The 26,341-nt window shown below is 41.3% G+C and overlaps 2 protein-coding genes across 11 annotated transcripts; one reads left to right on the top strand and one right to left on the bottom strand.

The window, feature by feature from the left end:
* The first annotated feature begins 451 nt into the window (after window positions 1-451).
* Window positions 452-18,328, top strand: LOC110507864 (protein FAM118B). Of its 10 annotated transcripts, none has more exons than XM_021588239.3 (8): window positions 452-543; window positions 4,748-4,852; window positions 5,056-5,359; window positions 9,286-9,513; window positions 12,113-12,241; window positions 12,406-12,703; window positions 12,987-13,049; window positions 13,332-15,710. In XM_021588239.3, the coding sequence occupies exons 2-8, from the start codon at window positions 4,755-4,757 to the stop codon at window positions 13,343-13,345; spliced, it is 1,134 nt and encodes a 377-aa protein (XP_021443914.1). In that variant the 5' UTR covers window positions 452-543; window positions 4,748-4,754; the 3' UTR covers window positions 13,346-15,710. The 10 variants fall into 10 exon arrangements, with proteins under 10 accessions (XP_021443914.1, XP_090079900.1, XP_021443916.1 ...); XM_090223774.1 differs by lacking the exon at window positions 13,332-15,710 and adding an exon at window positions 17,799-18,328 and having other exon boundaries at window positions 462-543; window positions 5,107-5,359; XM_021588241.3 differs by having other exon boundaries at window positions 462-543; window positions 5,107-5,359.
* LOC110507863 (signal recognition particle receptor subunit alpha) lies at window positions 15,857-25,729 on the bottom strand. The gene is made up of 14 exons (XM_021588237.3): window positions 25,072-25,729; window positions 23,745-23,828; window positions 23,431-23,594; window positions 23,028-23,188; window positions 22,683-22,845; window positions 22,422-22,578; window positions 22,058-22,173; window positions 21,821-21,939; window positions 20,707-20,793; window positions 20,352-20,524; window positions 19,914-20,127; window positions 19,527-19,690; window positions 18,415-18,513; window positions 15,857-16,766 (listed from the first exon to the last, which is right to left on the bottom strand). The coding sequence occupies exons 1-14, from the start codon at window positions 25,192-25,194 to the stop codon at window positions 16,638-16,640; spliced, it is 1,953 nt and encodes a 650-aa protein (XP_021443912.3). The 5' UTR covers window positions 25,195-25,729; the 3' UTR covers window positions 15,857-16,637.
* Between the last annotated feature and the right edge of the window lie 612 nt (window positions 25,730-26,341).

Below are 26,341 nucleotides of genomic sequence, written 5' to 3'. Positions count from 1 at the left end.
AGTAGCAAAGATTTTTACAACTAAACTAAGATAGACCACAGCCTGTCGTTTCAAACTGGAACAAATGAGTCATAGTGGGCAGTACAAACAACGAGATGGGCTAGATCCTAATTGGCGCGTTCTAACATTATCTGCATATTTCAGTTAGGGAACGCCTAATTCTTTGAAGTGCGCGTGTGCAATAATTTAATTCACGTTTGTTCTCCTAAACAACGCAGTTTTTTTCAAACTTCTGCAAAGGGTAAATAAAAAACTGTCCAATCTGTTCATACCACATTCTAGTTTAGGGAACAGAAACTGTATTGAAATCAAACGTCGCATCGATGTGCAGAACGTTGGTCAAAATCCATCTCGTTCCATCCTCTCCCACTGCCGGCCAGTGGGCTTCCTCCCACTACCATATTTGGCAATTAGTGGAACTGCCAACCAGAAGCTTCACATTTATACACCCGGTAAAATATCTGTCCCATCGTTCTATCTGTGGTAGCCGCGCACCAAGCACATCTCTTGTCCAACTCATCACGACACGACCTCCAGCAGCATGTGAGTCGACAGGTTGTGCACACAGAGGAAGTCGACAGAAATGTTTATAGCTAAATAGATTTGCTAATAATAATATCTAGCAGGCAAAGGCACTCAGACTACGCCATGTCAAGTACAACAATTGCAAATACCGGCTTTTAAAGCAGGATATGTCGGTAGACTGATATTTAACTCGCAGTTGCATGCCAGCTAACTTAACGTTAACTCGACCAAAAAAAGCAACTTGTTGGGAGTTATCAGGGTAAGTGCAAATACCTGTGTGAATTTAACAAGCAAGTGTGTTTTATTTCACAGCTAGCTCAACTTTAACGTAATTCTAGATAGCCTACTGTACATTGAGCTTTTACCTGCTGGTTAGCTAACGTAACGTTAGCCAGTTCTTCCTGGCAGCGCACTTCACTTGCTTAGTTAGTAGCTAGCTAGCTATCTAACGTCAGTTGTCCAGTAACGATAAAGACAAAGAAGTATACAGTGTACTGTACAGTCAGCTAACTTTTGCTTATTGTTGTCCATTTTTTTTCTTCAAATTTTGCTTTCATAAATGAACACGTCAAAAAAACACATGTTTCCTTAGTTGAAGTTTGTAGGGAAACGTCTCCAGACGGAGGACATGATCATTCTTATTTAGCACCAAGACTATTATTGCAATAATGATACAATAAATAAGCCTCAAGCACGACTTTAGCCAGCTACCGATTACGCTGAGACTCAGATGTTTTACTATAAAATGCAGCTATACCAAACAAAACACACATTTTAAAGTTTAACCAACCATAGAACTCTATGCACAATTTGAGGACTACATTTAATGCTGCATATGTAACGTTTTGGGCGACCCGATTAAATTCACATAAAAATGAAGGTAAGTAATAGATCTAGAACCAATTCACGTCGTGACGTTTTTCATTACGCCATACGTCATTTTCTTGACGTACTGATCAGACAAGTTTTACATTTTTACATTGTTTTACTTAACTAGGCAAATCCGTTAGAACAGATTCTTATTTACATGGCGGTTTTACATTTTTACATTGTTTTACTTAACTAGGCAAATCCGTTAAAGAACAGATTCTTATTTACATGGCGGCCTAACCCAGCAACACTGGGCCAATTGTGTGCCGCAGTGACGCCTCTAGCACTGAGATGCAGTGACTTAGACCGCTGCTCCACTCGAGAGCCCCAAAAGATGTGTGTAATTAAACCAATATGGACCACAGCCCATTGTTTCAAGTGGGAACAAATTAGTCATAGTGGGCAGAACTAGCATGGAGGTGAGCAGAGCCAAGCTTGAGCTAACGACATCCTATTGGCAAGTTCAAGCATTTATTCACATATTCCGGGTTAGGGAACGCCTACTCTGTGAAGTGTGCAATAACTCAGTTTGCTTTTGCACCCCTTCTAAACAACGCCATTTTTAAAAACTGGCAAAGAAATAATGTTTACAAAATGTAGTCCACTCTGTAACATATTTTAGTTTTGGGAACATAACATTGAGATCAAATGTTTCATCGATGAGAACATTTTCAGAATGTCGGCCTAAATCTATCTCGTTTCATCTTCTTTTTCACTCACTACCATATTTGGCAGTGAGTGAAAAAGCCAAGTGGATGCTTCCGGTGAAATATCTGTCCCATTGTTCTATCTGTGAGTGTAGTGTTTGTAACACAATATTGAGGAGAGCCTGTCTCTCTTCAGAGAGCATATTTATTTTAGGAGATATTACCTTTTCATTGAAGGATAAATTGTTACAGGTGATAATAGAACATGTTTTGTTTAGTTACTTTTACCTCAACTAATGCAAGTCAAGCTAGCTTGCACTGCAGAGCAGCTAAAAGCTAGGCTAGGTTGAAGATACCGTTGTAGCTAGCAACCTCCACCTAACAATTATAATAATAAACAAATATCATTACCATCAAACTTAAATGGGAGGCAACAGTCATAATATAATAGGCTTAACAGCCAAAGTGTATTATTTAACATTATTGTTAAACTAGTACTTACTTATAGAAATGTGTAATTGTTTAGAAATTGCTAGCTATAAAGCCATCACCGAAAACCACATTTTCATCTTTTTGTAACTTCCTGTTCTCCGACGGACTCTGGCTGGACTGAAGACAAGGCAAAGTAAAAAACAAATCTAAGTATCCACGGAACCTTCAACCGCAAGTTGGCGTTGCGTTTTCACTCCACTGTGGACGTCTCCATTGAAATGCATGACATCCTTTGCAATGTAACAGAGTGCTTATGGGTAATGTGAAAAGGGGTTAAGAAGCAGTAGTAATATGTTCTATGTGCTCCATTTCTATGCTTCCTGTTCTGAAGTTTCGATTTTGCGTCTTTTACTTTTACTTTTGGTTTTGTACACCAGCTTCAAACGGTTCCTGAAAGTATATTTCACAGCGGTGGTTCAGCGGTTTACATGGTACAATGATTCTCTACACTTGCTTGTTTTGTCACATAAACTAAAATTAGGCGAACTATTTGAATTTTAGCAACCAGGAAATGGCGAAGCGATTTCCACATAGTGTGTCTTTAACAATCTCCATTAAATAAAAAATATGAAAAACATTTACAGGAAGAACTGTGCAGATACATAGTCTGGTCACAGAATAAAATTATATATATATATATATATATATATATATATATATATATATATATATATATATATATATATATATATATATATATATATATATATATATATATATATATATATATATATATATATATATATATATATATATATATATATATATATATAAATATAAATAAAACATGCATTACCTTTGACAAGCTTCTTTTGTTGGCACTCCAGTATGTCCCATAAACATCACAATTGGTCCTTTTTGTTCGATTAATTCCGTCCATATATATCCAAATGTCCATTTATTTGATGCGTTTGATCCAGAAAAAAAATGCAACGTCACTACAAAATATTTCAAAAGTTGCCTATAAACTTTGCCAAAATATTTCAAACTACTTTTGTAATACAACTCTAGGTATTTTTAAACGTTAATAATCGATCAAATTGTAGACGGGTCTATCTGTGTTCAATACAGGAAGATAACAAACCATGCTACTTTTCACGTCTTGCGCAACTCAACAGTGTTACCCAGTTCCTAGATGGCCTACTTCTTCATTGCACAAATGAATAACCTCAACCAAACTCCAAAGACTGGTGACATCCAGTGGAAGCGGTAGGAACTGAAAACAGGTTCCTAAGAAATATAATTTGCCAATGAGAACTCAGTGAACAGACAGACCAAAAATAAAAAATTCTGAACGGTTAGTCCTCTGGGTTTTGCCTGCTACATAAGTTCTGTTATACTCACAGACATGATTCAAACAGTTTTAGAAACAGTTTTAGAAACTTCAGAGTGTTTTCGATGCGAATCTACTAATAATATGCATATCTTATTCCTGGCATGAGTAGCAGGAAGTTGAAATTGGGAACACTATTTTTATTTTGCTTGAAGAACGCCATCCCAACCGTGAAGCACGGGGGTGGCAGCATCATGTTGTGGGGTGCTTTGCTGAAGGAGGGACTGGTGCACTTCACAAAATAATGGCATCATGAGGAAGGAAAATGATGTGGATATATTGAAGCAACATCTCCAGACATCAGTCAGGAAGTTAAAGCTTGGTCGCAAATGGGTCTTCCAAATGGACAATGATCCCAAGCATACTTCCAGAGTTGTGGCAAAATGGCTTAAGAACAACAAAGTCAAGGCATTGGAGTGGCCATCACAAAGCCCTGACCTCAATCCAATAGAAAATATGTGGACAGAACTGAAAAAGCTTGTGCGAGCAAGGAGGCCTACAAACCTGACTCAGTTACACAAGCTCTGTCAGGAGGAATGGGCCAAAATTCACCCAAATTATTGTGGGAAGCTCGTGGAAGGCTACCCGAAATGTTTGACCCAAGTTAAACAATTTAAAGGCAATGCTACCAAATACTAATTGAGTGCATGTAAATTTCTGACCCACTGGGAATGTGATGAAAGAAATAAAAGCTGAACTAAATCACTCTACTATTATTCTGACATTTCACATTCTTAAAATAAAGTGGTGATCCTAAGACAGGGAATTTTTACTAGGATAAAATGTCAGGAATTGTGAAACTGAGTTTAAATGTATTTGGCTAAGGTGTATGTAAACTTCCGACTTCAACTGTATATTCAATCTCATGGTTGTCTTACAGGAGCTGAATGGCCTCTGTGGTGGCTTCTGTTGTGACTGTGAAAACCGAGAAGCGACCAGCTCATGCTGATACTCAGGATGTTGACCCCCACACCAAAAAACCCAGGTATCAAAACTGATATGACTAGCCTACATTTAGTACTCTGTTCCTCTTTATATGCCAATGCATTATCAATATCAGACTGGTCAGGAACTTTTTCTCTTAGTTTCTGTTTTTAAACCCATTCTTTACGTTTTCAGCCTAGGTTTGAGTTCGAACAGCAGCCAAGTAAACTTGCCATGATTTGTTTAACCTTCATGTTGTCTAAGGATTTGGGAACCATCAATGGAACCATCACTCAATCTCTGCCTGCCCCAAAGGAAACTGCTGCCCAGCCTGAAGACCAAGCGGGCGCCCGAGCTGGTCCTAGTTATTGGTACAGGGGTGAGTTCAGCTGTGGCCCCTCAGGTCCCCGCGTTGCGCTCCTGGAAGGGTTTGATCCAGGCCTTGTTGGACGCGGCCAACGACTTTGACCTCCTCGAGGAAGAGGAGAGTAGGCGTTTTCAGAAGAGCCTGCAGGAGGACAAGAACCTAGTCCACGTGGCTCATGACCTCATCCAGAAGCTCTCTCCGGTAAGGCTTCCCCGCTCCTGTGCACACACATATAGCCAGATGTAGACAGCACACTGTCTCCAGCTGGTTGAGACACACCAGTGACTTTCATTGTAAACTTTCCTTTATTGGGATTTGTAATCATAGTGGGAATGACAGTAGCAAGGAGTCAGCATAGTTCAATGTTTTTATCTAAATTCTAAAATGTTTGATTCAGGTTTTTCAACCTGTGTTCTGTGTAAAAGGTGATGCCCTAACCTTAAGTACAGCACTGGTGGATTACTACAACACGTCATCATGCAATTCCTTGTTTTCAAAGCCACACAAGTTGACTCAACCAGTTCTGCCACTCAGGTTAATTTAAACAGGACTTTTAAGGCCTGTTATTTGATTCGCTAGATTAAGATTTTTTTTTAGATTTCCGTATCGGCCCGTATCCCCTTCATACCAGGTCGGCTCAAACCATAACCGGTTCTTAATACCATCTGCCTTCAGTGTTAGTCATGTCTCATCGCACCTTTCAGATTGCTTAAACATGCTTTGTTTCAGCAGCCCACCTGTTGTCACAAAAGGAACCAACTGCCCAGTGTGGATTTATCCATCGCTTTTATTTCAGGTTCACAATCATGCAGATCAGGTGATTACACCGCCATGGACCCTGTGGCAAATATTTTTCTGTTCTTAACAGGCGGTGGTGCCCCACAGGCCTCTGTACATGTTCAGCATCTTATCAGAACGGGGCAGGCAATTGTAGTGGAACATAAAACTATTGAATATCGAATTATAGATGTATGGCGCTTACGATATGAAGTAGCCTGAATCTCAAATTTTTTAGAACCTAGTATTAGAGGTCGACAATTATGATTTTTCAACGCCGATTCCGATACCAAAAAGGACCAAAAAAAGCTGATACCGATTAATCGGCCGATTTAAAAAAAATAAAAAAAATTTTTTTTTATAAAAAAAATAATTAAAAAAAATAATAAATAATAATAATACAAAATATATATTTATTTATATATATTTTTTTTTAAATCGGCCGATTAATCGGTATCGGCTTTTTTTGGTATCGGAATCGGCGTTGAAAAATCATAATTGTCGACCTCTAATACTAGGTTCTAAAAAATGTGAGATTCAGGCTACTTCATATCGTAAGCGCCATACATCTATTTTTTTTTAAATCGGCCGATTTCAATTGCGTGCCCCGTTCTGATAAGATGCTGAACATGTACAGAGGCCTGTGGGGCACCACCGCCTGTTAAGAACAGAAAAATATTTGCCACAGGGTCCATGGCGGTGTAATCACCTGATCTGCATGATTGTGAACCTGGAATAAAAGCGATGGATAAATCCACACTGGGCAGTTAGTTCCTTTTTTATATATAGTAAATAAATAAAAATATTTGTAATAATGACAATTACAACAACACTGAATGAACACTTATTTTAACTTAATATAATACATCAATAAAATCAATTTAGTCTCAAATAAATAATGAAACATGTTAAATTTGGTTTAAATAATGCAAAAACAAAGTGTTGGAGAAGAAAGTAAAAGTGCAATATGTGCCATGTAAAAAAAGCTAAGGTTTAAGTTCCTTGTTCAGAATATATGAGAGCTGGTGGTTCCTTTTAACATGAGTCTTCAATATTCCAAGGTAAGAAGTTTTAGGCTGTAGTTATTATAGGACTATGTCTCTATACTATTTGTATTTCATATACCTTTGACTGTTGGATGTTCTAATAGGTACTTTAGTATTGCCAACCTAATCTCGGGAATTGATAGGCTTGAAGTCATAAACAGCGCAATGCTTGAAGCACAGAGAAGAGCTGCTGGCAAATGCAGGAAAGTGCTGTTTGAATGAATGCTTACGAGCCTGCTGCTGCCTACCACCGCTCAGTCGGACTGCTCTATCAAATCATAGACTTAATTATAATATAATAACACACAGAAATACGAGCCGTAGGTCATTAATATGCTAAAATCCCGAAACTATAATTTCGAAAAAACGTTTATTCTTTCAGTGAAATACAGAACCGTTCCGTATTTTATCTAACGGGTGGCATCCCTAAGTCTAAATATGGCTGTTACATTGCACAACCTTCAATGTTATGTCATAGTTATGTACAATTCTGGCAAATTAATTACGGTCTTTGTTAGGAAGAAATGGTCTTCACACAGTTCGCAACGAGCCAGGCGGCCCAAACTGCTGCATATACCCTGACTCTGCTTGCACAGAACGCAAGAGAAGTGACACAATTTCCCTAGTTAATAGAAATTCATGTTAGCAGGCAATATTAACTAAATATGCAGGTTTAAAAATATGTATTGATTTTAAGAAAGGCATGGATGTTTATGGTTAGGTACACATTGGTGCAATGACAGTGCTTTTTTTGCGAATGCGCTTGTTTTTTGCGAATGCGTTTGGCGAAGTAGGCTGTGATTCAATGATAAATTAACAGGCACCACGTCGATTATATGCAACGCAGGACAAGCTAGATAACTACACATGGTTGATATTACTAGGTTAACTAGTGATTATGTTAAGATTGATTGTTTTTTATAAGATATGTTTAATGCTAGCTAGCACCTTACCTTGGCTCCTTGCTGCACTCGCATAACAGGTAGTCAGCCTGCCACGCAGTCTTCTCGTGCAGTGCAATGTAATCGGCCATAATCGGTGTCCAAAAATGCCGTTTACCGATTGTTATGAAAACTTGAAATCGGCCCTAATAAATCGGCCATTCCGATTAATTGGCCGACCTCTACCTAGTATGCTGAAAGAATAAAGAGAAAGAAACGCATTGAAAAGAGGACTCTCGTAAAGTGTAGAAGGAGAATTTGTCATGGCTTCACCTTGTCTTTTAGTCACATTGTTGTCCACCGTGCACAGATGTCAATTCAACGTCTATTCCATGTTGGTTCAACGTAATTTCATTCAACCAGTGTGTGCCCACTGGGTGCTTGTTCACAGAACAGCTGAAGAGAACCGAGGCTTCTGTCCCTCATCTCAAGAAGGGATCAAATACCGGGTGGGACACAGCAGTTTAACCCAATGGTATTGCAATCCAAACAATGTAAATAACTGTGGATTAGTGCTGTGTTTTGGCCCGTAATGTCAGTTAATGAGCCTATTCTGAAGGTTAGAATCAGCATGTTTGTGACCTAAATCCTTTCATGCTGTCTTTGAATGACCTAGGCAAAATACTAAGGACAATTATTACAACTTTCCCTGTTTAGGACCAGGTTAGTTGAAAACAACTCAACTTTAGTGTCTCATCCGAGGCGATATCAATCTCAGGATAGGAGCATGGTACTACTTTACCTTATTTGGTCATTACATACGTCCTCAAACAAAAGGAGAATGCATTCGGTGTAGAAGTCAACAGCAGGGTGAGTGGGTAGCTAGATGCATGCTCTTGGTGATAATGACTTCCTTCCTGTGAAAAGGGATCCTGTTAGTTAATTTGCCCACTAGATCTCTAATCTCTGGACAGTCCAGCAGTCGGCCAGGCAGCTTGCTTGTGCTGTGTGCGCTAAGCTCACCTCGACAGTGCTATTCATAGCGGGCCAGCCCTTCTCCTTTGTTTTCCTACAACCACTGTCAGGTAGAGTGTGCGTTCGGCGTAGCTCTGAGTAATGAGATTTATCCATTACAGACGGCCATAATCGCATGGCTACTCAAACAGCCTGCCATCTAACTCTCTGCTCCATAGCAATTAGACTCACCGTGTACAGCAACTGTTTACATGTCCCTGCTACTGATGGAAAAACATTTTCAAGACTATAACAACCAGTCATAAATGCTTTATTGTACCTTTTAAAAACATGAAAATGCTTTTCTAAATGGTCTCCCTCCTAGTAGTTAAGTACCAGCGGTATAATCTGTATAATCAATACACACCCACTAACCTCTATTAATTGTGCTCCTGCCCGATCATTGCAGAGAACAGGCAATGTGCGGTCTACCTTCTTCAAGGACTGCCTGTACGAGGTGTTTGACGATCTGGAGTGTAAGATGGAGAACGCAGGGAAGCACCTTCTCCGCTCCGTACTGCAGTTGATGGAAAGTGGAGCGCTGGTTCTCACCACCAACTTTGACAACCTGCTGGAGATCTACGCAGCCCACCAGGGATCGAAGCTGGAGTCTCTGGACTTAACCGACGAGAAGAAGGTAAAAACGGATCCTTTTCCTTTGGTAAAGATCTCTATAGTCATGGCCTTGTGTGCTCTTTAGGGACAAATTCTAAATTGTGTGTACATAATAATTTTCACTGCAATAACACATCATGGATAGATTTCAATTGGGGATTTACCAGAAAATACACTATGGCTAAAAGTATGCTCGTCGAACATCTCATTCCAAAATCATTGGAGTTGGTCCCCCCCCTTTGTTGCTATAACAACCTCCACTCTTCTGAGAAGGCTTTCCACTAGATGTTGGAACATTGTTGCGGAGACTTCCTTCCATTCAGCCACGAGCATTAGTGAGGGTTTGCCGATTAGACCTAGCTCGCAGTTGGCGTTCCAATTCATCCCAAAGGTGTTCAATGGGGTTGAGTTCAGGGCTCTGTGCAGGGCAGTCAGGTTCTTCTACACCGATCTTGACAAACCATTTCTGTATGGACCTCACTTTATGGACAGAGGCATTGTCATGCTGAAACAGGAAAGGACCTTCCCCAAACTGTTGCCACAAAGTTGGAAGCACAGAATCGTCTAGACTGTCGGATTGCCAGATGGTGAAGCGTGATTCATCCCTCCACTACTCTAGTCCAATGTCGGCTAGCTTTACAACACTCCACCCAATGCTTGCCATTGTGCATGGTGATCCTAGGTTTGTGTGCGGCTGCACGGCCATGGGAACCCATGTCATGAAGCTACTGACTAACAGTTCTTGTGCTGACATTGCTTCCAGAGGCAGTTTGAACTCAATAGTGAATGTTGCAACCGAGGACAGACGATTTTTACGTGCTTCAGCACTCTGCGGTCCCGTTCTGTGAGCTTGTGTGGCTTACCACTTAACGGCTGAGCCGTTGTTGCTCCTAGACGTTTCCACTTCACAATAACAGCACTTAAAGTCAGGCCATTCTACTGCCAATGTTTGTTTATGGAGATTTCATGGCTGTGTGCTCAATTTTATGCACCTGTCAGCAGCGGGTGTGGCTGAAATAGTCAATCCACTAATTTGAAGGGGTGTCCACCTAGTTTGTCATGTAGTGTATTATTTATGCAATGCAGATCTAGCATTGGAGTTATCACAAAACTACCACTAACAGGTCCCAATCATCATCATCAGAGAGTGAGACAGAGACGTGACAACCGTGAAGTCCTGTATGGCAATACTTAGAGAAGTTAAATGAGAAGGTGGTGAAATGCATGCTTTGTGAGGTGGAATTGAGCTTGAACCGTTGCTGGCAGTAGCGCAGGCCCAGACATTAGACAGTGCGATAAGGGACAGAGTGAGAAGATTATAGTGCTGATTACAGAAATGATTGCAGTTGATATGCAGCCATTGTCAATGCTAGAGGATGTCCGCTTCAGTGCCCTGATGGCATAGCTTCAATACCCTGATGGCATAGCTAGAACCAGACTACAAGATGCCATGTCGAAAAACGGTGACGGCCTGGATGAAGAAATTGTACAATGATTGTTCTGCAAGTACAAAGTATGAGCTCTAAGACGCCCCATAATTGGCATTAACAACATTGTTGGACAACTATGAACACGCTGTCATACATCACTGCAATGAGCCATCACATTGATGAGAAGTGGGACATGAAGTCCCATGTGCTGACCACTGAGAACATGGAGGAGAGGCACACAGCAGAGAACCTAAAAACGTCATTAACTACCATTTGTTGCTGAGTGGGTTGGGGACAGCAGTAAGATGAGTGTCGTATGGTAGCCGGAACTGCATTGGACCAGATCTGCGTTGTAATTCACGTCATTTAATGATTTTTATTCTGTATGTTTAAAGGATAAAAACAATTGCAGTTTAAACATTAAACGTTTTAAAATTGTCATATCTATTTAATAAGCAATATATTGGGCATGTATTCTAAGTTGTATGCAAGTGTGGGCATTGGAACATAGGCTTTGGCCCCCTGTGATCTTCAGACGCCATCAGAGGAAGTAGTTGATGAGACTGAGGGCATGACAGTTTAACTACTGTCACAGGTTTAGGCTCACAACACAGGGAATGCTCTTGCACTTAAAACATTGTTTAAGGCTTATTAAAGGTGAATTCAAGGGAACATATTTGATTCAAAGACCAACATATGTCTTCTAATAGTGTTGCCCTTCTATGATATGGATATGGTGTCCTTAAACCAGAGAAAGTGGTCAATGCATTGACCTGTGAAGGTCAGAAGTAGGATGCAGTTAGTATATGGCAAGGTCAAAGTTTCAAACTTCCAACTGTTGTCAAGGTTTATGGATTAATCTATATTGGTCTTTGATCAGAAATAGGAACTAATATAAGAGATTTTTCCTTAAGCAGGATTTATAAACGCTCTTACCTTAGAAGCAACCCAACATGGATTGTTATTTATGTAGACTCGTTGAAAAAAATAATTGATTGATTCACATTTAAGAAGACTCAATTTAATGATTCACATCTATGTATTAAGCCTGCGATATTGAACATCGGGTGTGGTATTTATGCCCTGTCTCCATCAGGACTAACATCCCTGTCTGACATTAGCGGTGTCACTCCCTACCCAGTGAGAACAGGATTTGGTGTGACGGACTGTGAAATGTTTGTGTCCGTACAGGTCCTGGAGTGGGCTCAGGGGAAGAGAAGTCTGAGTGTTTTGCACATTCACGGTGTTTACACGAATCCCAGCGGTATTGTACTGCACCCTGCTGGCTACCAGAATGTACTGAGGAACACGGAGGTCATGGTGAGTGAGACGGGCAGCCTTTCTAAATTATACCCTGGAAATGTTTCAGCGCTTAGCAGTTGCCGTTTACATTTTTTCAACCAATTTAAGACCCATTGCGTTAATTGTAGTGAAGTTAATTCTGTCAGTGTCATAATGCAAATTGAACTCCATTGGTTTGACAGAGGGAGATCCAGAAACTGTATGAGACCAAGTCGTTTGTGTTCCTGGGCTGCGGGCGCACGGTGGACGACACCACCTTCCAGGCTCTGTTCCTGGAGGCGGTCAAACACAAGTCGGACCTGGAGCACTTCATGCTGGTGCGGCGTGAGGACGTGGGAGAGTTCAAGAAGCTGCGGGACAACATGCTAGACAAGGGCATCAAGGTCATCTCTTACGGCAATGAGTATTCCGACCTGCCTGAGTACTTTGAACGGCTGGCCAACGAGATCTGCAACCGCGACGCTGTCACTAACGGCTGGGGTAAAGAAGCGAATTTCAGTGAAATTACTCACTCACTGTATGTTTAGTAATCATACTGTATCCATTTCCTACAATGGATCACTTATTAGTTGGTGGTATGTTACTGAAGTGTAAATCGTGAAACAATTATCTACTTAGGGCTTGGATCTTATCTTACGGTGATGCTACTGAGGAATTCTATTTTAGTGAGCCGAGTAGCACATTAGCCTGTTTAAACATGAGTAGCTACTTTGTTTGCTCTCGCTATTATTTGTTAATCTGTTGATTTCATTGATTTTCATAGGATCTCCCTCCCAAGAAGAACAGGAAACCCAGAATGGCTTTCATTCACAGAAAAGCCTCCAAGGTTAGGATTGTGTGCTTCTTTGTCGGTGCTCGCATGCAAGAGGCATTTCCCAAAATTCACTTTTCATTTCATCCTGTTAGAATATACCTATTTATTAAGCTTATATCCAGGCTTTTAGATTATACCTGTTTATTGTGCTTATATCCAGGCATTTCATTAGTGAAAACCTCCTTGGAATTCATACCCCTTACACACAAGTGGCTTACCTATAATGCATGGCAGTCTGTGGTAATATACAGCTGTTGGTCCTCATATTTTATTTCTTCTTCTCTTTCTGCCCAGACTATCCTTCTTGACAGGCACAAAACAGACAGGAGTATCAGTCATTTTCATCCACAGTTCCTTCAGTCTACTTCTACTCAGGTTTCATTGGATCTACTACTACTCCGCCAGGCAAATATGGGCCAGAAGAGACCCATGTTACTATTCTAGTCACCCGCTTATTGTTTTTATTTGAATCTTTACCGGTTGTCATGACAAAGGGAAAGACCCAGCAGGAAAGTAAACTGTTAAAGCAGCTGGTAACCCAATTAAAGTGTTTCCCTACACCTTAACATCTGGAATAAGATGTTGGAAAGGGCAATGGAAGACTGATGTAGGGATGACATAAGGACAGGTCCCTGACTTGGATTCTAGCTCAACATAATTTGTAAATGAATCCTGTCCTGAATGAATGGCTGGAGAGTCCTGAGGACCTAGATATGCTAAAGACTCCCTGAATTTGAAGAGAAGCAGGCGTGGCAAAAATGTAGCACAACATATCCACATCAGAGGAGGCTGGTGGAATGCGCTATAGGAGGATGGCTCATTGTAATGGCTTGAATGGAACTGGGTCAAACGTGGTTTTCATATGTTTGATACCGTTCCATTTATTCCAGACATTAATGAGCCTGTCCTCCTATAGCTCTTCCCATCCTCCCCGGTTTAGGATCAACTATGCGGTCCTCTTATGAAACTGTCAAGTCTCAAAGCATACAGCATCAATAGGTGTTAACTATGTAGTCTCTGAAAATAATGCTTGCCATGCTAACTTGAAAGCAGCTAGTTCAATCTGTGAAGCATGGTAACATGTTGAAAGGTTTTTGAGAATCTTGTCTGCAGGTTCAGCAGTGACTTAGATGAGGCATCTTTAGAGTAACAATCACTTGGCCACTCATGTGCTGAAAAAAAAAATAGTATACTGTCCTTTTATAAGGCTTTTGGATTTTTAATACTGCATGTTTTGTGAAATCTGTAGGTATTTGTGCTATTTACAAAAAATAAAACCTTTGGTATCATACAGTGCATTCGGGGAGTATTCAGACCCCTGACTCTTTCCACATTTTGTTACGGCCTTATTCTACAATGGATTAAATATTATTTCTACACACAATACCCAATGACAAAGCAAAAACAGGTTGACAATTTTGCAAAAGTAAAAATAATCTTATAGGTATTCAAACCCTTTACCCAGTGCTTTGTTGAAGAACCTTTGGCAGCAATTACAGCCTTGAGTCTTCTTGGGTATGACACTACAAACTTGGCACATCTGTATTTGGGGAGTTTCTCCCATTCTTCTCTGCAGATCCTCAAGCTCTGTCAGGTTGGATGGGGAGTGTCGCTGCACAGCTATTTTCTGGTCTCCAGAGATGTTCGATTGGGTTTGGGCTCTGGCTGGGCCACTCAGACTTGTTCCGAAGTCACTCCAACGTTATCTTGGTGTCATTGGCCTGTTGGAAGGTGAACCTTCGCCCCCAGTCTGAGGTCCTGAGCACTCTGGAGCAGGTTTTCATCAAGGATCTCTACTTTCCTCTGTTCATCTTTCCCTCGATTCTGACTAGTCTCCCAGTTCCTGCCACTGAAAAATATCCCCACAGCATGATGCTGCCACCACACTTCACCGTAGGGATGGTGCCAGGTTTCCCCCAGACGTGATGCTTGGCATTCAGGCCAAAGAGTTCAATCTTGGTTTCATCAGACCAGAAAATCTTGTTTCTCATGGTTAGTCCTTTAGGTGCCTTTTGGCAAACTCGAAGCAGGCTGTCATGTGCCTTTTACTGAAGAGTGGCTTCTGCCTGGCCACTACCATGAAGTAGCCACTACCATTGGTGGAGTACTTCTGGAAGGTTCTCCCATCTCCACAGAGGAACTCTGCAGCTCTGTCAGAGTGACCATTAAGTTCTTGGTCACCTCCCTGACCAAGGCCCTTCTCCCCTGATTGCTCAGTTTGGCTGGGCAGCCTGCTCTAGGAAGAGTCTTGGGTGGTTCCAAACTTCTTTCATTTAAGAATGGAGACTTGTTTTCTTGGGGACCTTCAATGCTGCAATCCTGTCTGAGCTCTATGGACAATTCCTTCGACCTCATGGATTGGTATTTGCTCTGACATACTGTCAACTAGGACCTTATAGACAGGTGTGCCTTTTCAAATCATGTCCCATAAATTGAATTTACTGCAGGTGGGCTTCAAGTTGTAGAAACAGCTCAAAGATCCGGATGCATCAATTGTCTCATAGTATGAATAGTTATTCACATAAGGTCTGTGCATCTTTAAATTAGAACATTTCTAAAAACCTGTTTTTGCTTTGTTTTGGGGTGGAGATTGAGGGAATTAAATCCATTTTAGAATAGGGGTGGAAAAGTCTGAATACTTCCCGAATGCACTGTACACCAGTTGCCACTCGACTCTTCCTGTTGCAATACTTTTCCATGTTGCCAAGAGATGATATTTTGCCTTTGTTATCCAGACCACACTATCAGCATTTATGTTCCAAGGTTGGAATTGGAAAACGTATAAACATAAGCTATAGGTTACATAACAAAACCATAAGTTGTTACAGGCTATCATAGCAGCTTTATTTAGAAATGTTTACATTCTCAAATTGACATTATATGGGACTGAATGTAAGACTTGTCATTTTGACCCTTTTATTTTGTTTTCAAAATGACAAAGGGGTAGAAAGCTGTTGTCCAGAGACCTTTGACGTCTCTGGACTTTTAACCCCAAATGTAATAACCCATGTCTCTTCACCTCCACCAAATTGGACTCTCCAATTCGGAGGAAGAAGGGGTCCATCATGGAGAGCGAGAGAAACAAGAGTTACTTGGTGTTGTGCAGGCTTATTGATGTTTTCAGCAGACAGACCGTCACCCCTGCAGTGGTGATGCTTCAGGGAGACGGGATAGGCACTAAGCTTAAGCTTTACTGAGGGACAGGGTGGCTGCTGAAACGTGTCACCTCCAGCAAGCATTCAAACCTGCCATTTTCTCATTGAAGTGAAGGGGAAAAAGACAATGCCAGGAAGTGAATTTGACATTTTCTATTTGATCAGATGGAAATATTTCTCTTGTTGAACTTAAAGCTAAACAAAATTGAGGTACTTTAAACTGTTGGTCCAAATTCAAGCGGATGCAAGAGATCTTAGTGCAATGTTGCTTAAAAAGTCAACAACCGCCCCGTTCCCAGACGGAGCTGGGAGGAAGCCTGTGAGTTTTGCGTTTGGTGCCATGTGGAGGATCATAGTTAGGATGTGAACTGCAGGACCAGACATCTCAAAGCGCAGTGTTTGTGGTTGGCTTTGTCACGATGGTGGTGAACATGGCAGCAGCCACTCAGGCCTTCATAAGGGCGCCCACCACAGCACGGGCATTGAGGCTCCGCAGGTCATTGTAGGTCTGCCCCGTGCCGACAAACACAATGGGCTGCCCTGTGATGTAGGTCATTGAGATAGCAGCGCCAACCTGAAGGGAGGAGTGACGTCAGCTTTGCAACCACAAACCACGCAGACTTCTGTTCTTACCGATTAGGATGTCATAAACAGCATTTAAAAGCTTTGACTTCCATCAAACAATGGTCTCAAAACGTTGACATTCTGTTAACCCATAAGAGTAAGCTGGGGGGGGGGGGTTTCTAAGCTATATGGAATTGTTTTAAGATGGTCAGACCAAGGATGAGTTCGAATTTTAAGACCCTTTGAAGTATAGCAATATATACAGTACCAGTCAAAAGTTGACACCTACTCATTCTAGGGTTTATTTTTACTATTTTCTACATTGTATTCACCTTTTGCCTTGGCATTCTCTCAACCAGTTTCATGAGGTAGTCACCTGGAATACATTTCAATTAACAGGTGTGCCTTAAGGTAATGTGTTTGAGACAGTCAATTGTGTTGTGACATTGTAGTGGTGGTATACAGAATATAGCCCTATTTGGTAAAAGACCAAGTCCATATTACAGCAAGAACAATGACAGTCCATCAGGAAAATTACAAAAACCATTAAGTGCTATGATGAAACTGGTTCTCATGAGGACCGCCACAGGAAAAGGAAGAACCAGAGTTACCTCTGCAGCAGGACAAGTTCATTACAGTTAACTACACTTCAGATTGCAGTCCAAATAAATACTTCAAGTTACAGACACATCAACTGCTCAGAGATTATTCATGGTAAATTGCTGCAAAGAAACCACTACTAAAAGGACACCAATAACAAAGAAGAGACTTGCTGGGCCAAGAAACACCAGCAATGGACATTAGACAGGTGGAAATCTGTCCTTTGGTCTGACGAGTCCAAATGTTTGGTTCCAACCTCTATCTTTGTGAGACGCAGAGTATGTGAATGGATGATCTCCGCATGTGTGGTTCATACTGTGAAACACGGAGGTGGTGGTTTGCTGGTTACACTGTCGGATTTATTTAGAATTCAAGGCGCATGGCTACCGCAGCATTCTGCAGCACTCACAGTTACACCATCCTATCATTTGTTTTTCAACAGGACAATGATCCCAAACACACCCCCAGGCTGGGTAAGGGCTATTTGACCAAGAAGGAGAGTGATGAGGACCTGGCCTCCACAAACACCTGACCTCAACTCAATTGAGATGGTTTGGGATGAGTTGGACCGCAGAGACAATGAAAAGCAGCAGACAGTTCTCAGCATATGTGGGAACTCCTTCAAGACAACTGGAAAAGCATTCCAGGTGACTACATCATGAAGCTGGTTGAGTGTGGAAAGCACTCATTAAGTCAATGGGTGGCTACTTTGAAGAAGCTCACAATATATTTTGATTAGTTTAACACTTTTTTGGTTACTACATGATTCCATGTGTTATTTTATATAGTGTTGTCTTTACTATTATTCTATAATGTAGTAAAAAAAGTAAAACCCTTAAATGAGTAGGTGTGTCCAAACTGCCTGGTACTGTATATATTTGATTATTTTTGTCCTTACTGCTATTAGCCCATACAAATTGATTAAATAACAGACTCACTACATGGAACAGATGGTCCCAACAAAATATAAAAGTGAAGTTTGTTCTGAAGTGTCTGTCCTATATAAGAAAGATCAGGAAACTTGTTTTATTTTTACATGTATTTAATGGCATACAAACCTTGTCATCAATGGTGTCAAACTTGGTGAGAACGATCCCATCAATGAGACGTGGCTTATCAGAGATGGAGTGATCAGCCAGCGCCTGGTTAAATTTCACCTGAAAGTAAAGTATCGCACTCGTTATACAGTGTGGAGTGCAACATGAGACAGCTATGCAAATCAACAAACAGTTACAGTAAGCAGCAGGTAGCCTAGCGGTTAAGCAGAGTGGGTGAGTAACGGAAAGGTCGCTGGTTCGAATCCCCGAGCGACTAGGTGATAAATGTGTTGATGTGCCCTTGAGCAAGGCACCTGAACCCTAATTGCTCTTGTAAAGCTCTATAAGAGTGTCTGCCAAATGACTTAAATGTAAAATGTGCCCTCTGCATGACAATATTGAAAAATATAATCCAGTAGCATAGCCCATTTAAACTTTCTAGGGTTGTAAGTAAAGCTCACATTTTTATGCCATATTAATCCTTGGATGGGCCGCCTAAGTGTTTTTTTTCAGATCACCTAAATCCAAACACTAAAAAAAAAAAATGTAAGTATTTGGGATGGAGAAACTCTTTCGGTGTAAACTTAAAACGACAAAAAAAACTAAGTATGTAGAAAAGACTTTCCCCATACATGTTTTTATAATATAATCTTCGACAAGTAACAATAACCAAAATAAAAGCTAGACAGTCAGGGTGAATTGAAAATTTAGCAGAATTTAGCACTATTCATCTGGCTATTGTATTAGCAAAACACAGCATTAGCTATGGCAAATTACATAGCATTGTAGGAAACTAGCTTTAGAAGTGAAAAGTTCTCAGCTCCATGGCAGAATGTAGAATTACAATAAATTAGTTTAACTGCAAAAAACAAAATGAAATCACTTCGCTCCAATATTCAACAATTTGGGGAAATTGGCTTAGAAATTCTCAAATGTTTTTACACCACCAAGACGGGGTCCTTTTTTTGATCCAGAAAAAAAATCTAAAGATATAGCATAATCCAAAATAAACTCTATAGAGTATTCGAAAAGGATGCGAATTTATTTTGTAGTCCGTTTATTATCTTCTAGGGATCTGAGTGTCACAGGCTGATGAAACAGTAGGGTGTTATATGTTCTAAAAGGACTCTTACTAGCTGGTCGACAGCCTCGTTGCCCACTAGAGCCTCCCCCACAAACAGCACCAGGTCAGGCATGTTGACAGCTATCAGCTTGGCCAGGGCCGTCATCAGCGGGGTGTTGTCCTGCATCCGTCCAGCAGTGTCCACCAGCACCACATCAAAGTCCTGGTTACGGGCTGGACAGAGACGGGGAGACAAAGGAGGATTTCTTCACTTGGTTGAATGGATGTCTGGCTTGGTCCGTATACTCAGTTTATATGTGATACATTAAGAAGCATTCGTGAACCCCACCTGCATATCACCATACATTTAATTGAGATCAGACATCAGAGCTATTGCATACTATGGGGCTAAAATGATCTAATATATGAATGGCAAGCTGGGGCATGGTATGGTTACCATAGGCGATAGCCTCCATGGCGATGCCAGCGGCATCCTTCCCGTAGCCTTTCTCATAAAGCTGCACTACGGGGCGTCCCCTGTCGTCCTGAGGGGGGTGCAGGGAGTTAAGGCGGCGCTGGTGGGTACGCAGCTGCTCCACGGCCCCTGCACGGAATGTGTCACAGGCTGCTATCAGCACGGTGAAACCGTTCTCGATTAGCCAGAAAGAGATCTGCACACAGAGGATTGAGGGTTTCAGCAAATAAAACAATATTTTCCCTGCTGGTTTTTCTGTGGTCTAAATGGGGGCTTACTAGGTTATCTAGGTCATAGTACAGCCAGGAAAGTCCCAACCAGGACCTGGTTTGGTTAAATGGATGCAACCCAGCAATACCAATGTTTTCAATATGATGGATTAACAGGAAAAAAAAACATTGACACACTGGTGGATCTAACCTTGGCCAGGTTGGTGGACTTGCCAACCCCGTTGACCCCACAGAAGGTGATGACGAAGGGCCTGCGCTGGCTCCGAGCTTCCAAGACGTCTCTCAGGATGTCCACACGCCGCTTTGGTTGCAGGATCTGGACCAGGGAGTCCTGCAGGGCCCCCTTTACTGTTGATGCCACAGCTAGAGAGAGAGGGGAGGGCTTTATCAGCGCAAGAGGTATACTCTGAACTGTTGTGCAATGTCTTCGCATCTCTTTGGGGGAGAGAAGTCCATCTAGTTCACTTCAATCTCTCCACAGGTAAACTCATTCTAATGTGGACTTATTCTGACTGGCTGGGTGGGTGGATGACAGTTGTACTCACTAGTGAAGGTACCCATGACTTTGCCCTCCAGTTTCTTGGCTACAGAGTCACAGAGTTGGGAGGCAATTTCAGCTGCTACATTCTTAGCTGCAAAAACAATTGATGACAGAAAATTCAATGAATACAAGTCGACTGTGAAGCTTTTCCCTCAGGTGAACTAGGACATTAACAAATCAAGGTTGGCTAGTTATGTACACTCCCTTATGTATTTATTTGGACAGTGAAGATAAAACATTTGTCTCCATACTCCAGCATTTTGGATTTGAGATTAAACGTTTCATATGAGGCGACAGTACAGAATGTCACCTTTTATTTGAGGGTATTTTCATACATGTTTAAGCATATAGAATTGAAAGCACTTTATGCATCTACTCCCCCATTTGAAGTACATGTGGATGCTACCATGATTACAGATAATCATGAATGAATCATTAATAATGATGAGTGAGAAGGTTAGAGGCACAAAGATCATACCCCCAAGGCATGCAGACCTCTCACCATTGCCAATAACAAGGGAGGTTAGGAGGGTATGATATTTATCCCTCTAACTTTCTCACAATTCAGGATTATCCGTAATCATGGTAGCATCCACATTAATGTGGATGGTGGGTACGCAGCTGCTCCACGGCCCCCGCACGGAATGTGTCACAGGCTGCAATGTTCAAGAACATTATTATTTTCACCATAAGTGAACATTATTTACCATTCTTTTCTATTGTCCACAACATAATCTGTAACACAACAAACTTTAAATGCAGCTAACAAGTTTGTAACTAGATGTCATTGCATGCTAGGAATATGGGACCAATACTAAACTTGACTACCCCACAAGTGGATTATTTCAAATACGTACGACAGCTTCAAATGGAGGGACTAGATACATAGTGCTTTCATTTCTAAACGTTAAAACATACGTACGAAAATACCCGGAAAAATGTGTACAAATTAAAATGACATTCTGTACGGTCTCACCTGATATGAAACATTGGACCTGAAATCCAAAATAATGGAGTATAGAGCCAAATGTAACATTTTAGCTTCACAGTCTAAATAAATACATAGGGGAGTGCATGTGTTAAACTGATACTGTAGTGGGGAACAGAGGAGTCCATACCGATGAGGTGGTCCCTCATCTTGTCCAGAACTGGCTCCATGTCCTCCTGGCTCAGACTCTTGGAACCCACCAGGCCCTTGAGCATCCCAAACATCCCCCCATAAGCACCCCTTTTGGGGCTAAAAAAATCAAATGGATACTTAAGTCGTGCAACAGGGCACAACGTCCCATTCAAAGCTTCCATTCCTTAGCCATGCTTCTTATTATGTGACACATTTAATAATCTAAGGGTCTCACATTTGTTTGCTTGTGTCAGCAACTACCACCTTCTCCACCACATCTTCCTCCTCTTCCTCGCTGGACTCGTAATCCACAGCGAGCAGGTCACCCTTCATCGAGCTCAGCTGCATCCCCTGGACAACAAGACAAGACTTTATTAAGATGTGCAATTCCTATAAACTAAGCACTTCTACACCACATGGGCCTTATTTATTAAGGTACCAACAGAGCATCCCTGAAGGATAATAGCTCTAGTCTGGTGAAACCAGTGACCACTGCACTCACAATTATTTCACTTTTCAAATAATGTGAGCACAGATATTCACTCTGGTACAACCAGGCAATATTAGCTCTGCTGCTCTCAAACCCAACAGGCACATACCGGGTCAGCTTGAGCATCCAGGACATGGACCCCAGTAGCATGGTCTCCGTTGCCATTGCACTGGCTGTAGTCCAGTTCCTTGGTGCTGTTGCCACCCAAGGTCCACACCCGCTTCTCTTTCCCCTTGGTTTTCTCCTTCACGGGTTTGGGGGACTTACTGGAAGGCAAGAGACAACGTGACTTTCCGTACTGAAACAACTGTCAGTAACATTCCGAATTAGAACTTTAACCACATTGTGTTCCATTCCTCCCCCCACTCACCTGGGCTTCTCTGCAGGTGCCCACATGCGCTTGCGTATAAACTCCTCTCTCTTCTTCTGAATGATCTCCTCCTGGGTCAAGCCCTGGTTACCATTCTCCACTGTCTTCTGGGCACTGTCTGGAGCCTTGGCTTGTTCCCCTTTCACAGGCTCAGCAGCAGGAGCTGAGGGGAAGATTTCAGAAACTAACCCCTGCCATACAAAACATTATCAATGTCCCCATGAAATTAAAACATGAAGAAAAAAAATGTGGGACTGGTTTCAAACCGAAATTGTGTAAGGAAGAACCATGACAAAGTGCTTGTATTCCAACAAAACCTCCATAATAATCACATCAAACCCTTACCCTCTTTTTTGGCATTCTTATTCTTCTTGCCACCCTGTTCCTTGCCCTTATCCCCTCCCTTTGTCTCGATCATGGACTTCACAGTTTTCTGGGATTTCAGGGAAGCATTGAAGCTCCTCATGGAGGTAGGACCTCGAGCTTTGCTGCTCTCCTCCGCCTCACTAGAGCACAACAGGACAGTAACAGAATCAAAGCACGAAGCATTTGACTTGAAGTATTGTGAAATTATATTTTATACAAGTAGCCTACAGGTCCTTGTAGACCTGTGGGATGACAACTCAACTGCTGGTTGTGTGTGAGATTCAGCATAGCAAATTAGTTTGAAAGTATAATATGAATCTCTTTATGCACCATTAGTTCAGCTCTGTATGCAGTATCAGCTCTAAGATGTGAAACTGCTTACCAAAGAAGCATTTTGAAGTCATCCTCAAATGCAAAACAGCTGCTCAACAGTGTACGGGCCCCCTTTTGCTCCAGCTCATTCTTATAGCGATCCCTGAAATGGAGCTGTACGTCATCTATGAACTTGTCAACATACGTCAGCGTCAGGATTTTTTGAAAACCCACCTGTACAAAAAAAAAGAAAGACAAACATGGTCAGTTGAGTCCACACCATAGACGGCATGAGAAGCTAACACTGCTGTATGCTAGTATGGTATTTTCCTTCAGGAAATAGAACTACAGTGCATTATAATCACATTTCTATATGAAACTTACCACAAAAACCAGCTCAAACTCATTATCGAGTTTGTACTTAAGACTCAAGGCATCATGAGTATAGGAATTGTTGCCACTGCGTTCCTGAAACAAAAATCAGAGAAGCATTAACATTAGGCTACTCAATACCATAACACAGATCAGAGGTTTCATCACCGAAATGTAAACATTTCTCATATGTTCTGCACCGAACAAAAATATAAATGCAACATGTAAAGTGTTGGTCCCATGTTTCATGAGCTGAAATAAAAGATCCAAGTAATGTTCCATACGCACAAAAGGCTTATTTCTCTCAAATGTTTGGCACAAATTTGTAAATGCTTGTAAGCATTTCACTGTAAGGTCTACACCGGTTGTATTCCGCGCATGTGACAAATAAAATTTGATTTGATATCCTGAGGTCCATTGTTGTGTCATTCATTCTCCACCATCACCTCATCTTTCAGCATGATAATGCACAGCCCATGTCACAAGGATCTCTACACAATTCCTGGAAGCTGAAAATGTCCCAGTTCTTCCATGGCCTGCATACTCGCCAGACATGTCACCCAATGAGCATGTGTGGGATGCTCTGGATCAAAGAGTTCCAATTTTTGTAAAAATCCAGCAACTTTACACAGCCATTGAAGAGGAGTGGGACAACATTCCACAATCAACAGCCTGATCAACTCTATGTTAAGGAATGTTGCACTGCATGGTGTTCACACCAAATACTGACTCGTTTTCTGATCCAGACCACGCCCCAACTCTTTTTAAAAGTATCTGGTACCAAAAAATGTATTCCCAGTCATGTGAAATCCATAGATTAGGGCCTAATTTATTTATTTCAATTGACGGATTTCGTTATATGAACTGTAATGCAGTACCATCTTTGAAATTGTTGCATGTTGCGTTTATATTTTTGTTCAGTATAAATATTTGACATCTAACGTTAGCTAGCAACGTGGTAATAGCATTGCATTTTTGGGATAATCCCACTATGCTGTGCTATTATCATGTGGCTGGCAAAATAATTTGTGCTCGTGTAACCCCCAGTTCCCAAATCCTCCATGTCATGTCTGTATTACGCAACCATATAGTTAGCTCACTCCTAGCATTAGGTAGCTAGCTAACAAGTGCGCTAACTTGACCAAAACATAAATCATATTTAGTTTAGACAAAGAATAATTTACATGTGTATCTACGAAAGCTACCTAGCTAAATTAGCTAGCCAGGTTGTTGACGAAGTGGCGACGCTCTGGCGCATACTGAAAAACAACCCTACATACACACCGCTAGGCGGCACGGAAACATGACAGCTGTCCCTTGATTTGAAAGCATTTCTTACCTGAAGAATCACGGAGCGGATCAGCGCGTTGACAGGCCCGGTGAAGGATTCTGTAACACCGGTTCCCTGAAAACACCACAACACTATGCCTCCCTTACTGAAGATGGTGAAGAAATCCAGCATCTTGCCACCATGTACACGAGAGAATATACCAAAGTAAAGAAAACAAACACTAACAAAAACGTGAAAAGGAGAACCTTTAAAAAAAAAAAAAACGTAATAAATAAGTGAGCCGACGAATCTTTCAAGTGCCTTCCACCTCGAGAAGGAAATCTAATCAGGTATACACTATCTGATGAAAAATGTCCTCCCAAATCTAGCTACCTCCACTAAAACTGTTTTAGACACATCAGATGCAAGACCAGGAAATGGTCTTCTTCTTCGAGGTTTAACGGCGGTTGGCATCCAAAAAGTGGTAATTACTGCCACAAACTGGACTATAATTGAAATCCATTATACTTTGTGATAAGAAATGGGAAAACGTCAAAAAGGAAATATTTTATAAAACAAATACACCCTTCTAACTAACCCTACAGTCATTAAAAACCCACTACCCCATTCCATGACTTTAACCCTATCTGCTCCTGGGAGGATGGGACACCACCACTCAACATACCCTTTCGTGCTTCTGAAGTCAAAGCTCTTAATAATAATATTTCCTTCTTCTTGTTTTATGGTGGACTACAACCCAAAAAGGGGGATTTCCGCCATCAACTGGATGGCGGCAATGCAAATAAATAATTAATAAATACATTTTTTAAAATCCATACATAATAGTGAAACGAACTTAATCCACCCTAATAAAAATAATACATTGCCAAAACAAACAAAACTCTCCCTTCCTTCTTTTAATTATCCCATATATTCCTTCTCAGGCTCTAGGACCTGAGAGGTTTGTACAGCTTGTGCCAATATTCCATGTAACTCCTTTGCTGAGAAATCTTTCAGCCCCAGGAACCAATCCGCCACATCCACTATGATTTCTATCTTCCTGGACCTTCTCTCCACCTTGGCAGTGCCATTAATTACAATAGCTATAAAGGCCACAATGTCCACCTTCTTAAGCTTTAAAATGTCAGGATCCTGCTAGTGAAAGGCAACCCCTGCAGCCTGCAGTGTAGGCCTATTCAGCACCATGGACTCTTCTGGTGCACCATTCAAACTCTCAACCATTTTACAGCTGCTGCGTATGAAATGCTCTTTACAACCCTGCCTTTGGCCACCTCATTCTCTTTCACCCTTGTGGGGCATTCCAAAGACGTGGTTTCAT

The sequence above is a fragment of the Oncorhynchus mykiss genome, chromosome 27 (assembly GCF_057628025.1).
Source record: "Oncorhynchus mykiss isolate SJ-2025 chromosome 27, ASM5762802v1, whole genome shotgun sequence".
In the NCBI taxonomy this organism is placed as follows: Eukaryota; Metazoa; Chordata; class Actinopteri; order Salmoniformes; family Salmonidae; genus Oncorhynchus; species Oncorhynchus mykiss.
Note: the sequence above shows the minus strand (reverse complement) of the source record. Positions and strands in the feature narration are given on the sequence as shown.